This window comes from Mizuhopecten yessoensis, unplaced genomic scaffold (assembly GCF_002113885.1).
Source record: "Mizuhopecten yessoensis strain PY_sf001 unplaced genomic scaffold, ASM211388v2 scaffold8131, whole genome shotgun sequence".
NCBI lineage: Eukaryota > Metazoa > Mollusca > Bivalvia > Pectinida > Pectinidae > Mizuhopecten > Mizuhopecten yessoensis.
This window is the reverse complement of record NW_018407394.1, coordinates 974,063-988,066: the sequence shown is the minus strand read 5'-3', so window position 1 is coordinate 988,066 and position 14,004 is coordinate 974,063. Positions and strand designations below refer to the sequence as shown.

Genomic DNA, 14,004 nt, shown 5'->3' with positions numbered 1-14,004 from the left:
CAGCCTAGTTCATCGGGCGTCTCAAAGCGGTTCACAAATTATTATCAGTGGTTATAGGGCCTTTGCAACTAGCCAGTACATTTCTCAACTCCATGGGGAGCATACAGCCGGAGCTGCCATTTCGGCGCTAACAACTAGAATTCAACAATTCTAGCACTGCCCAACCACGTACTCATTTACAGCGGAGTAGACTGGAACAAGAGGAGTAAAGTATCTTGCTCAAGGATACAACACATTGCCGTGCCGTGGCGCGAACCCGCAACCCTTCGGTAACGAGCCCGGCGTCCTACCACTTGACAACCGGGCCTCCTATATTATCCCTATTGGGCCCCACATCTATGTCCCCAGGGGGTCCACACCCACCGTTTATAAAACATTGAGTCCCCTTAGCCAAAGGATTCTCGTGACCAAATAAGGATAAAATTCCCTTTGGTAGAAGAAGAATTTTAAAAAAAACCTTCTATTTCCCCTATTGGGCCCAACCACTCTGCCCCAAGGGGGGCCACACTCATCGTTTATACAAAATTGAGTCCTCTTGGCCCAAGGATGCTTCAGACAAAATTAGGATAAAATCCTTTAATGCCTTTGGTAGAAGAAGGATTATAAAGGTTTACCTCTATTTCCCATATTGGGCCCCACCCCTCTGTCCCCAGGGGCCACACCCACCGTTTATACAAAATTAAGTCTCCTCAGCCCAAGGATGCTCCAGACCAAATTAGGATGAAATCTCTTAATCCCTATGGTAGAAGAATTATTTTAAAGGCTTTTCCCCTATTGGGCCCCACTTCTCTGTCCCCAAGGGGTCCACACCAACCGTTTATACAACATTGAGTTCCCTAGACCCAATAATGATCCAGACCAAATCGGGATGAAATCCCTTAATCCCTATGGTAGAAGAAGAATTTTAAATGTCTTACCTTTATTTCCCCTATTTGGCCCCTACTCTCTGTCCTAAGGGGGGCCACACCCACCGTTTACCAAGGATGCTCCAGACCAAAGTCCCCTTTGCCTGAGAATGCTACAGACCACAGTCCCCTTTGCCTAAGAATGCTACAGACCGAATTCGGATAAAAATCCTTGATCCGTACAGTAGAAGAAGGATTTCAAAGGTTTTTACCTTTATTTCCCCTATTGGGCCCTATTCCTCTGTCCCCATGGGGGCAACACCCACCATTTATACAAAATTGAGTCCCCTTAGCCCTAGGATGATCCAGACGAAATTAGTATGAAAGCCCTTAATCCCTCTGGTAGAAGAAGTATTTTAAAGGCTTTTCCTCTATTTCCCCTATTAGGCCCCACTTCTCTGTCCCCAGGGTGTCCACTCACACCGTTTCTAAAACATTGAGTTCCCTAGACCCGATTATGCTCCAGACCAAATTGGGATGAAAGGTTTAACCTTCATTTCCCCTATATGGCCCCAACTCTCTGCCCTAAGGGTACTAAGGATGCTCCAGACCAAATTAGGATAAATTCACTTAATCCATACAGAAAAAGAAGGATTTCAAAAGTTTTTACTTCTATTTCCCCTATTGTGCCCCGCAAGTCTGCCCCAAGGGGTCCACATCCACCGTTCATACCACATTTAATCCCCTTGACCCAAAAATGGTTCAGACCAAATCTTGATGAAATCCTTTAATCCCTATGGTAGAAGAAGGATTTGAAAGGTTTTACCTCTCTGCCCCCAGGGGGGGCCACACCCACCGTTTATACAAAATTGAGTCCCCGTTGACTAAGGATGCTCCAGGCCAGATCTAGTCCAAATCTACTCGGCTCTTCAGGACAAGTAGCGTTTTAAAGGAAATGTTGACGGACGGACGGACAGACGACGGACGCTGGGCCATGGTATAAGCTCACTTGCCCTTAGGAATTATATAGTTATAAATGCAATAAGATGTTGATAGCTTCATTTTAGATCAGTGCGACTAGAATGATAACCTACGTTAACGAGTGGAACATATTATATGTACAGAGATTCATTCACAGTTTGATAACTGACTGTCTGTTAAGATGTCTGTTGTATTCAACACAATGGTATTTGAATGATTGACTATAAGACATACTTCTACCATAGAGGTATCACATACTTGATAAAGCCCTTTAATCACAAGGAAGTGTTTTGAACTGTGGACTGGATACCGCTCACGTGGTACTATTCTAGTTAGCGCGTCATATTAATCATTCTTACTTTTAACCAGGAAGTTGAATATAAATATACACGTTTATGTCATGTTGAAAATGATTGAACACTCACTTCAAAATGGCTGCTGACTATCTAGCAGTGATATTCCGTGTATCCGTGACCGTATTCGTATTTGTGTTTGTCTTTGTCACTAAAGGTAAGGTAAACAATATTGTAATTTTAAAAAAAATCATAAAGTACATGTATATGCTTTGTATTGGTGGATATACGGGGTTTTACGTGTTTCAGGAATGTGCCATAGATAACTTGAATTTTAACATACTTCTCTTGGATACTCCTTATTTTATATGGAAACATATTTGGATCATTTCTAAGATTTTTGAAAGGCTAGTGGCAACAAATGTTAACTCAGCACGGTTGTAGATATAAGATTTATTCACGGTTGTAGATATAAGATTTATTCACGGTTGTAGATATAAGATTTATTCACGGTTGTAGATATTAAGATTTATTCACGGTTGTGGATATAAGATTTTTTCACGGTTGTAGATATAGAGGATATGTAATGGTGTCTTCAGTAATAACAAATATAATTCACGAGTGTGGCTAATATTTTGATATTTGCGCACTCGTGAAACATCGAAACATTAGCCACACGAGTGAAATATATTTGTTATTACTTGAGACACCATTACATTTTCTATTTATTACATTTTTAAAGCATAAAACATGAAAATGTATTGCATTAAAAAAAGGGCGGAAATCAGAAGCGTAATAATATGCGTCATATTCTAATGCCGTCACGCTTAACAACAAGGCTGTTTGCCATTTTGAATGGAATACTCAATGCAATTCCGACGTTTTCTGCTATTATCTGTTGTGATTGCTTATGAAAATGTTATTAATTGTATATTCATGCAAATACTTAAGTGTGTGTACCAAACTTTTACCATAACACCCACTTATTCTACAGTCGCTTCATTTGAATCTGAACAAAACAATCGTTTCCTTTGAATGCAGCGAATAGTCGAAGATACCGTTATGATTGGTCAATACTAAAAAGTATTGATACTTGTCACAGTGTGAAAGATATCAGTTTTATCAAGTTGATAGAATCCGATATTTCACTGGCAAAAATGTAATAAATAAGAGTTATTCATGGTTGTAGATATCAGATTTATTCACGGTTGTAGATATTAATTTTATGCACTGGAACATTTAAGGATTAACTTGAAGATATATCTATTTTGTACATACATTGGTTTTTTTTTTTTTTTTTTTTTTTTTTTTTTATATGAACATTTAACATGTGTGCATCGACTTTGTGGGCGAGCGCGTTTGCGCAGCTCGACCTAAGTAATCGGTTTTGAAGACCTTAAATCTCTAATCAAATAGTTGCAGACAAGTCGTTAATATGTCCTGAAATGATATATTGAAAAAAAATTCATTTGGAAATAATGTAACAACATTCATTTGGAACACCTCGGAACGTTTCGTTCTCTCTACCGTTTTCGCCGAAAGGTTCCGAGTTTTGTTGCGTACTGCGTACATGTAAATATATATTTTTGTATACTGTAAACAAGTTAAAGAGTTATTTTGCGTACTGCGTACATATAAGTAAAGATTTTTTGTTTACTGTATTTAAGGATTAACTTAAAAAAACGGAGTGTACTCTAAGTAAACCGCGAAGCGGTTTATGATGTTAGTACACTCAGGTTTTTTGTATTATAGCTTCATAACATGAAAAATGTATTTAAGTGAATCCTTATTATTTAATCAACTATACTCAATCCTTGTGGAAATCCACTTTTATTGATCGACTCTTTTCTCTTAGAAATTATTGCGCTGCTGTATCAGGCAATCAAAAGCGACGTTACAAACGGCGACGTCATTTTTTATGTTAATGGCTGATAAATTATTTAATCTTGCTTGTAACAAGCATATTTATTGGCTTAAAAACTTATGCTATCAGCCCATAACTTAGAAAAAAACGACGTCGCCGTTTGTAACGTCGCTTTTGATTGCCTGACACAGCAGCGCAATAATTTCTAAGAGAAAAGAGTCCATCAATTAAAGTGGATTTCCACAGGGATTGTGTATAGTAGAATAAATTATAAGGATTAACTTGAATATATTTTTTAAGTTATGGAGCTATCACACAAAAAACCGGAGTGTACTCTTATCATAAACCGCTTCGCGGATTATTTAGAGTATACTCCGTTTTTTGTGTGTTACATCTCCATAACATGAAATATATATTCAAGTTAATCCTTAAATAACTTAGTTCGTGTTACAAAATTTGTCAAGTATACGTTAATGTACCACTCAAATGCTAAATTTAAAATCACAAGTTATGAATAAGACGTTTAATATAAGTTTAAAACAATACCACTTATGCACATTATCATACAAGTGATTGGCAAACGTGTACGATTTATTATGTTAGATTGAAAAAAAATGTATAGGTTAGATTATTGTGCAATATAGCATTGAAGTGCACAGTATGTACTTAAGAATTAACAATCCTAGAGGGGTAATATAATCTTTGAGTGGGTACGCTCTCCTGGTGTCAATAATCTATTTCTAAAGCTGATTTGATAGCAGCTGATATTTACATTGCCTAAGTAAACAATCATAAACGCCAGACCTTACCTGACATGATCACTTTTGTTAACCTTTCGTCATGGATAAATTTGAACGCTGTCTAGGAGATGTATTAGGGCACTTTTTGATTTTGAAAGGCAGGGAGGCAGAGGAGGTGAAAGTCGGAGGAGAGGAAACTACATATTTATGAGGGGGAAAAAATGGTATCTCTGTCGGCACCCCATCCTTAACCCCTACCCGCAACACCCCACCTCAGTCCGTTTTCTTTCCTCCCCTACGTTTACCCAAAATCCCACACGTAATCCGGCCTAATTCATGGGGAAACAAATAATCATTTTCCCCCTAACAAGAACAATTTATATTGTACTGCACCGAAATAGAACAATTAATAAAACAGTAAATATAATCAGATTTACGCGCCATTGTTTTCGTCTGCTTCACTCACTCGGAACTTGGTGTGAACTGCCTCATTTTTGTTTTACTAGAGAGGTTCCGTGTAAACTTTGTGAGCCTGGGAAACATGATGTTATATTTTTCCGACATGTTATAAATTCATTCCAATCACACATGTTGTTATAAAGATGAAATCAAAGAGTATAGACAATGGTATCACAATAGTCGGAAACACTGACAAAAACGTACGAAGAAAGAATCAACAAGTGAATGCAAAGAGCATCGTGAATGATTGAGATTAACCGATATTGTGACCCTCCCAAGGAAGGTAGCACGAATCAATTATTTTAACTTTTCTAAAAAGCATTAAAGTCTGTTTCTAAAAGAAGTACTATGTATTATCGATGTGTTGGTTTTAAAGGTAAAACATAATTTCTTTAAAATGGTACAAAATAACATTTAAAGTCAGTTTGCAATGGCACATATACAATGTATCATCACTATGAATGCTCAGCATAAAATGAGAAATTCAAATTCTTCGTTTAATGCATGGAGTTTCGTACGTTTTAAAATAAAAGTCAACAAGCATCATTCAGAGAAAAAAACATAAAAAAAAACCGGTTGGTGTTTAATCATACATTGCATCCAGTTATATAAACAGGTTCTACAAATATAAAGTCACATGTGGAGTCTGGATATCAGTTTCCCCAAAAAGGCAGTTATTCCTTTTATAAAACGCATAATATACTTCACAAATCACTGTAGAAAACATACAACGAATTTGCAGGTAATATTATACAATTATGGACTTCAGTGAGGTCTATCCCTGATTTACGAACCTGGTCTGATCAATATTCACAGAGGCCGAAGGCTGAGGTGGATGTTGTTCAGACCAGGTCCTTAAACAAGGGATAGACCAAAACTGAAGTCCACAATTGTTTTATTATATGACATTTTACAATGAGATTAATATTTTTTCAAGTCATAAACACACGGATGGCATGGGCCATTTTGGAATCACAGAGTGAAGCACTTCCAATACAAAATAACTAACGAATTTAATTTAAGATTCAATTCATGTGATATTTAATTTCAGGTAAATATTATTTGCACAATCGACATCATCAATATTCACATAGTTTAGAATTTGATGAGATAATTCTTTTGTAGTTGAATTCAGTATTGTGATTGGTAACATAATCACAGACTGGCTGGGAAATAACCTAGGCCTATTTTCAGTAGAGGTCTGTAACACTTCTCTATTTATAGGTCGAGGTCTGTAAACATTTCTATTCATATAACGGTCTGTAACATATTTACAGACTCGTCACAGAAAATAAATTATTCTTCTTACTTGTGTGACCAACCTAGACAAACAATGTGTAATACCATGCATTATCCAAATCAATGAAATCTATAAAAGGGGGGAAATATAAACAAAGGGAAAAGAACAGAGGGAAAAACAATCAAGTGTTCGGGAAAAATAGACGTCTTTTGCTTCATCGACAACACCCGCAATGTCAATCTAGGTGAAAACAAAGTAATGTCACGTCTTAGTAAGCGAGAGCTGCTTAAGTGACAACAAAACAGTAACACACTAATGAGCATAAAGCAGTAGCATATTTCCCGATGTGATTATGATGCTTATTTTGAGAATTTTTCTAACGTATGGTCAGTGTGTATGACATCATTGAGTGTAGTGGTGTGTCGAGAGAACAGTGCCTCCCCTCCATCTCTCTAGTTTATTACATATTTGGATCCATTTTACGCCATTATGTCTTACCCTGGTGAGAAATCGTGCAGGGGGGAGAAATCGTGATGTGAACGCAGCGATTTTTGCACAATTTATCACTGGGTGAACAATTGTGTTGGGTTAGAAATCGTGATGTAGCATCCGCCATGATAATCATTGCAAAAGTATTTAGTGCATCTGCCTAAAACCAAACACAAACGTGCATTACATCTACCGCAGAAGGAATTTATAATGTAAATCCAAGCTGTTTAACTCGCTTATCTGCCAAACTATACTACGTGTCATGTTATTTTTAAAATGTCCTTTCTATAGTATACAGTGAAAGTGCTATAGTATAGAATCCTTAGTTTCGTCATGTATCGCTTGGCTGTGTGTAAAATGAAAATTACAGCGTCTATGACCAGGACGTGTGTAGACCACCCGTATGTAGAATGTACTACTTAGGTCAGAATAATCTACCAAGGCAATTATCAGTTCGATGTATATGTATATGCCACATCAGCTTGGACGTACCGTCACCAAGGCATTATAAACATATATTTACATCTTCCCCTTTTGTAGACTCTGACTGCGTATAAATAAGCGTATAAGCAATGAAAGAACGCACGGCGGATTGATACAATGTACCTGTATCAAATATGGCGATGTTCTCGCTTCAGCAAGATAACTGTTCGATGACAGCCATTGTTTTGTTACTTCAACATCTAGAAACATGAACCATATTCGGGATCCATTAAGTCTGATTATACAACAAAGGGATGCTGGCAAACTTCTTATTCCATGAATGTACATTCAAAATTCTTTGAAGGTAAAGTAAAACATGGCGGCTTCCTTTTGCGACGTTCGTCACAACCAGAGAAGTGTGTTAATCCGTGTACATAGCGACGATAAATATAAAGAATGTTCCATGAGCTACTAACATTTATTAATTTAAAATGAAAAAGCGATGAAAAGATGAAAAATAGTGTTTTTCACTGCGTATTTTCTGAATTTACCCATAAATCTATGTAGTTTCACGAGAACTATATTATTCTAGCAACCACGGCCACCATAGTTACCATCGTAGCAACCCACTTATACTGGGTTTTTTTCTTTGTATAGCGTTTGAACAATATTTATGATGTATATATACGAATTGGCATTGCCTTCAATCTTTCTAACGCGCACCAAAGAATATCTCCGTTGCCAACTGCGTTAATGCTACCGTATACGCCGTCAAAATGAAGGTCAATCTTTAAATAAAATTAAAGATAGTGCTATATGCATTTTAAAAAAGTCTTTGATATACTAGTATACCAACATGTGGAATGACATGCACAATGTATTCGTGATCAAATTGGGATTTCTACATGAACCAAAGCTACCGTTTGTTTTCCTTCTATGAAGTATGTATGGATCTATTTTAAATAAGTACTACATGTATCTAAGTATTGGTACCAGATAAAGAAGCACACATATCTATTTTTACGAGACAGACAGCTTAATCAAAGCATTACCTTTTTTTTTATAAACAAAATCTTAACTGATTTGAAACACGTGCAGGTGTGTATGATTATTATTTAAGCATTGCACTGCTTTCACTTTGTTTGCATTCATACGCATATATAATGCCAATTAGACAAAGGCAAACTCAGCGAAGTCCGCTAGCGCTTCATGCTGAATTTGCCTTAGTCAAGTTTGTATTCATATTGCCTATGACTGCCAACTTAAAGCAGTTCAATACTTATATTTACCATTTTTAGAATACGTTTCTCTTACATAGAACATTTTATTACACGTTATATTATTCAGCATGAAGTTCAAATAATGTAATTATCGTACATTGCTCTTCAACGAATAGAACAGTCATCTGTCTAGACATTGTCAGTGGTATCCACTGGAAACAATTATGACGTCATAATTATGATAATGATGTCATCAACAATCGGCTCATGACATTAGTAGTATATATGTATGCCAATTGGATGTGGTAGGGTTATTTATTTATATTTACATTTGGTGTGGCAAAGCCCTTCTATATTACTACTAAAGTACTGCCAATAGCAGTTTCATCTTATGAGACTATAACTGAAGTTGGTCTTTGCACCTCCGAGCGACTTAACAGTGTCACTACCGAACTTATCGGTATCTCCTGCTTTGATCCCGAACACTAGCTGCCTGTCTCAAGTGTCTGTGAGATCAACAAACAATTTTACGCCTGGAGTTTTCACCAATTCAAACTTCTCCGTTTGCACGATCAACATCAACAACATGCCGGACTACAAATAAACTCTGACCTGATTACTGCGGGCTTCCATTGAGTGCATGCGCCGGATATAGGTCGCAATAAAATCGGAAAATGTTTTACGACACTTGAATTTTGTTACTTTTTTATGAATTGAGAATATGATATATTTAAATTAAAAACAAATTATTTACGAAAGTTGCGTTTAAAGTCTTTTCAATTTTGAATGGGAAATAGCGCGTGACTTCAGCTGTTATCTTTGTGCCGTTTTAGATAGTGACCTGACCTGACAGCAATAAGCGGGAAATTTGAAAGTTGAAAAAGACAACATATTTTTTGCGAATTCTCATTACGAAAATATAAATATAAGCAATAAACTGCATAGATGTGGTAGACCAACTGGTATAACTGCCACATGGGTCACATGTGGCAGTTATACCAGTTGGTCTGCCACATCTATGCAGTTTATTGCTTAAGCAAAGCAATATGATCGAATTTTGATTAGAAAGTACATTTGTACTATCAGAAGTTTTAGATGGATTAGATGCATAAACGGCATATAATGTAAGATTTCATCAAATCCTGTTCTAGCATTCATTACTACTGTTGACGAGTCTTTTATGTATATATTTTGTGTAATTGCAGTCCAACAACAGGAGCTGCCGGAACGCACCATCGATGTGTCCGCCTGCTATTCGGATCCAAACGCCATCAGAGCCAACTGTAGTTCAACGGAAATGATTGCTGTGGATGAAGTGAACGCAGGCGCTAAATTGATCAATACTTCCTGTATGTCGGCCTCTACTATTGTCAACTTAGCAAACCCAGACTGCTGTGAGCGCGATAACGCCAATGACTGTTACACGCCCTACCTTAACCAAAACGCTGACCTAACATATAGGTACCATGAAGAGTGCACTGGACAAGAAGCCTGTGGACCTATCCAGGTACAATGGATGCGGATACCTGAATCGTGTAAAAAAAATACACGTTACCGTAATTTCACCGGCTACTTAGATATCCATTACTACTGCATCAAAAGTACGTATATGATGTCATATCTATTATGTCGTAATTAGGATACAAATTTCCTGGTGTAACCATGACAATACGTGCTGTTGTGTGTTAAAAAGACATAAAAAGAAAATAGAATAAGTGTAAACAAAACCACAATTCGAACTCAAAATTGATAGAATTTTGGCAAAGTATAAATAAAATGAACATTCAAAGAAGGCCATTTAACAAGTACAAAGGGAATATTTAATATGTAATACATTTTTATCTGATCATTGTATCTAAAAATTATAAAGTTTAGGTTGTTACATTACACTCACCGTTAAAGATTTCTGAAAATGCGGAAATGTTTTCGCTGGATTACTTCAATAATCACTCTTAACCCCTGTTTGGCGATCGTACATTTTTTAAGAAAGTACATGCCTGCAAGATTTATTATGTTTTATACTGCTTTAGATACCAGTGTTGGGGTGTTACCAGATGTATCGCTCACTTCTGGCTCCGACAGCGCCCTCTATCTCCAGGGTCAGCAATACCCAGCGTATATGGTGCAGTCGACATCTGTCAGCTGTTCTATAGAAATGACCCGTGGATGTGGAATCAGTGTCCAGGCCATACACATCAATTTTGACAAGGTGGGTGGAGTCTGTCAGCAGAATATCACGATATCTGATCTCTCTGGTCATACTGAAAACATAACGTGTGACGACAACAACAACTACACCATCACTAAGATGTACAGAACGTCATCCAACTACGCCACACTAGATATATCGAGCATGCAGGGAAGCGCCCAGTTCTGGATAGGATTTATTCGTGAGTATAATAAACTCCTCCTATAGTTCAAGAAAAAGAAACAAAGTAGCTCTTTTTTCTGTCAGTTCAAATCATTCAGCTATGAGTTGTGAAGAACGTTCCATCGGTATTGTATTTAGAATACTATATTGTAAAACTCCCTTTGAATATCGTCGTCTCTTATTGGTTAAGTAAAGCATCGGGTTACCATACAGTGACCAAGGTTCCTTGTAATGCAACCATCTTCGGAACCTCTCTAAAAATTGTTGATATGGTAAAGCTTTTTTTTTATTCATGTACCCCCTGTTTCTGTACAAAACTTGTATGTGTGTGAGATATGTAGAAAGAAAGTAGATAATGTATATTGTAATGCTACAGCTGACTCCGGCGGGAGCCTGAGCTTATCATGTCCAGCAGTTCCTAGACCAGTGGACACACCTTGTGACGTCTCCTCAGAAAAACGTAAATCTGAAGCAGCTGACACAGGTGGAGGTAAGTGGCGCTTATTCTATCATGTGACTTGGAGATGGCTATTCCGTCTTTGCGTATTGCAGAGTTATTTTCTCTTTGGAGCAGCTATGGATTGTTACGTAATTGGTTTGTGTGAGAAAATTACGTCGTTTTCTCAAAACATGATGACGTTACTCTCACAAATAAATGACGTAACAATCAAAACCTGCTCCCTAGAGAAGATAACTCTGCAATACGCTAAGACGGAATTGCAAAATGAAAAACGTTTGGTATTAATGAACGGTAATCAGTGCATACTTAATTTAGATACTCCATAGCTGTAAACGAATACGTTTGGGTGTCACTACCAAATTTTGTTTTTATGTAATTGCTTATATGTGTTATGTTCGTCTTTCCAGACACTGCTGTTTAGTTTCTTGGTACCCGAGGCTAGCTTTAACCTTGATAGCCACAGTAATCTCTTTTGAGAAGTTGCATGGTTCATAATATTAACGCCTCACTGATAATTTATTTTTATATTAACCAGTTCTCCTATATCATTTGAAGTTCATGAATTAAGGGAAAAATTAAAATAAGTTCGGCTCCTAACATAACTGATTAGTCATAGAAGGACAAAACAGCTGTTTGATGCAGTGTCGTTCATTTTTTTTTATTCTTTTTTCATTCGTTGTACTTTTTCAAATTGTGTAGGAGCAACCACCGTGTGTGTGTGTTACGTTCAACTTATTTATGGCGTTATGCTACAGACTGCTCCTTTTCTGGTTCTTCATTTTTACAGGATCATCGACAATCATCATAGCGGTAGTGGTGTCGGTTGTCTTACTAATCATCCTTATAGTTGTGGCTTTGCTGTTACGATGGAAATACAAAAAACGAAAGGTAATTGTTGTTACTAATTCCCCAATGTATCATTTATAATTGGTATTCGACTGACTTATTTATTTGTGCATTCCATGTGAGACAGTTGGTTGATATGTATATATAATCATTCTCTGTGAGATCATAGGTATGTAATAATCATTCTCTGTGAGATCATCGGTATGTATATGTATTCTATGTGTGGTCATTGGTCTATATATGTATTCCCTGAGAGATCATTGGTTTGTATACGTATTCTCTGCTAGATCATTGTTTTGTATATGTATTACCTGTGGGATCATTGCTATGCATTATTATTCACTGTGAGATTATTGGTCTGTATAGGTATGGTATGAATAGGTATTAATATGGGATTATCAATGTATTTGGTTGTTACATGTACTTGTGAGACCACTGGTATGTTAAAACCCTAGATATCGTCAGATCAGAGGTGAAGTTTTACGTATTACCTGAAAGAAAATCTACTATTCTATATTGATTTTGATTAGTTTCATCTGTAGCCTAATGGAATAGATATGATGATATATAGTTTTTAATGATAGTACTCCACAAAAAATAAAATAAATTGTGTTATTTATCATAACATCACTATCGGTGATCAAATACGTATACATGTAATACACAGAAATATATGTAGTGTTATAACACAATTGATGTTAAGACTCACAACTTTTAAATACTGTACATTTGGTATGCGTTATTTACAGAATGCGAAAGTCGTACCAGAGAAAGCTAATAATGATATGCATGACGCCGACACTGATCCGAACCATGATTTAGACGTTCTGCGATCTATACCTTTCGAAGCCAGTACAGCACCGTGGGCTACAGCGGTAGTCGGGTCACGTGGTAGCAATCTCCCACCGATAATATCACAAACAAACGACGTTCCAGAGCAAGATGACCACAAAAAGAAGAAGAAAAAGAAAAAGAAGAAAAAGAAGAAGAACAGCGATGACGAGGGAAACGTTTTAGCATTTGAAGAGGTAGGGGAGAGTAATGAGTAACGTGATAGGAACTCACCTGTATCTCTGATACACGGACAAGTCCGATAAACCCCCACCTCAGTAAAGATCCGAGGGGATGTACATACAGTTGCTTACATTCCACATACTAACATGTATGACATCATATATATGCATTACAATAAAACCGCAATGCATAGTTTGATATAAAATATGCACCTGATCACACACAGGGCAAAATAAGGGCAATGCAATGCTGTTGTGAATACACAGAATTTGTAAAACTGTTTTTTGGTGTTTCCTATAACTTGATTTGATGAATGTCTAAATTGAACAATGCTGTCGCAGCTCCTTCGGGTAGACTTCTATGGTTTACAAAGTGTCATACGTCAAAAATGAGTTTTTTAAAACGATTTTCGCCATTCCATTGTAAATGTCACTACTCTAACCCGACTTACCATTTCCATTCACATTGTTAGCTATACCATGTGAAAGGTACTGTTTCTTTTATCAAATTATATCCAAACTGTGTTTCATTTAGTTATACGTTAATTAGTCGTACAAAAACTGAAAGTGGAATTAATATTCAGGCTTAAGCTCTTCTTTTATATCGTTTAATAATAATAATAATAATATACAACATTTGATATAGCGCCCTATCTAGCTGACATAAGCCACTCTAAAGCGCTTTACAGTACATAGATATTCAATTAATACAATTAGCATATACATTAATTAATTCAATTTTGAGGAATTCGCAGGAGCT

At 36.7% G+C, this 14,004-nt stretch overlaps 1 protein-coding gene across 1 annotated transcript; it reads left to right on the top strand.

Moving 5' to 3' along the window:
• Positions 1–2,252: 2,252 nt before the first annotated feature.
• LOC110455094 lies at positions 2,253–11,711 on the top strand. Its single transcript, XM_021505033.1, has 4 exons — positions 2,253–2,336; positions 9,760–10,155; positions 10,585–10,944; positions 11,302–11,711. Exons 1-4 carry the CDS (start codon positions 2,258–2,260, stop codon positions 11,709–11,711), a joined length of 1,245 nt encoding a protein of 414 aa, XP_021360708.1. The 5' UTR covers positions 2,253–2,257.
• The last annotated feature ends 2,293 nt before the right edge of the window (positions 11,712–14,004 follow it).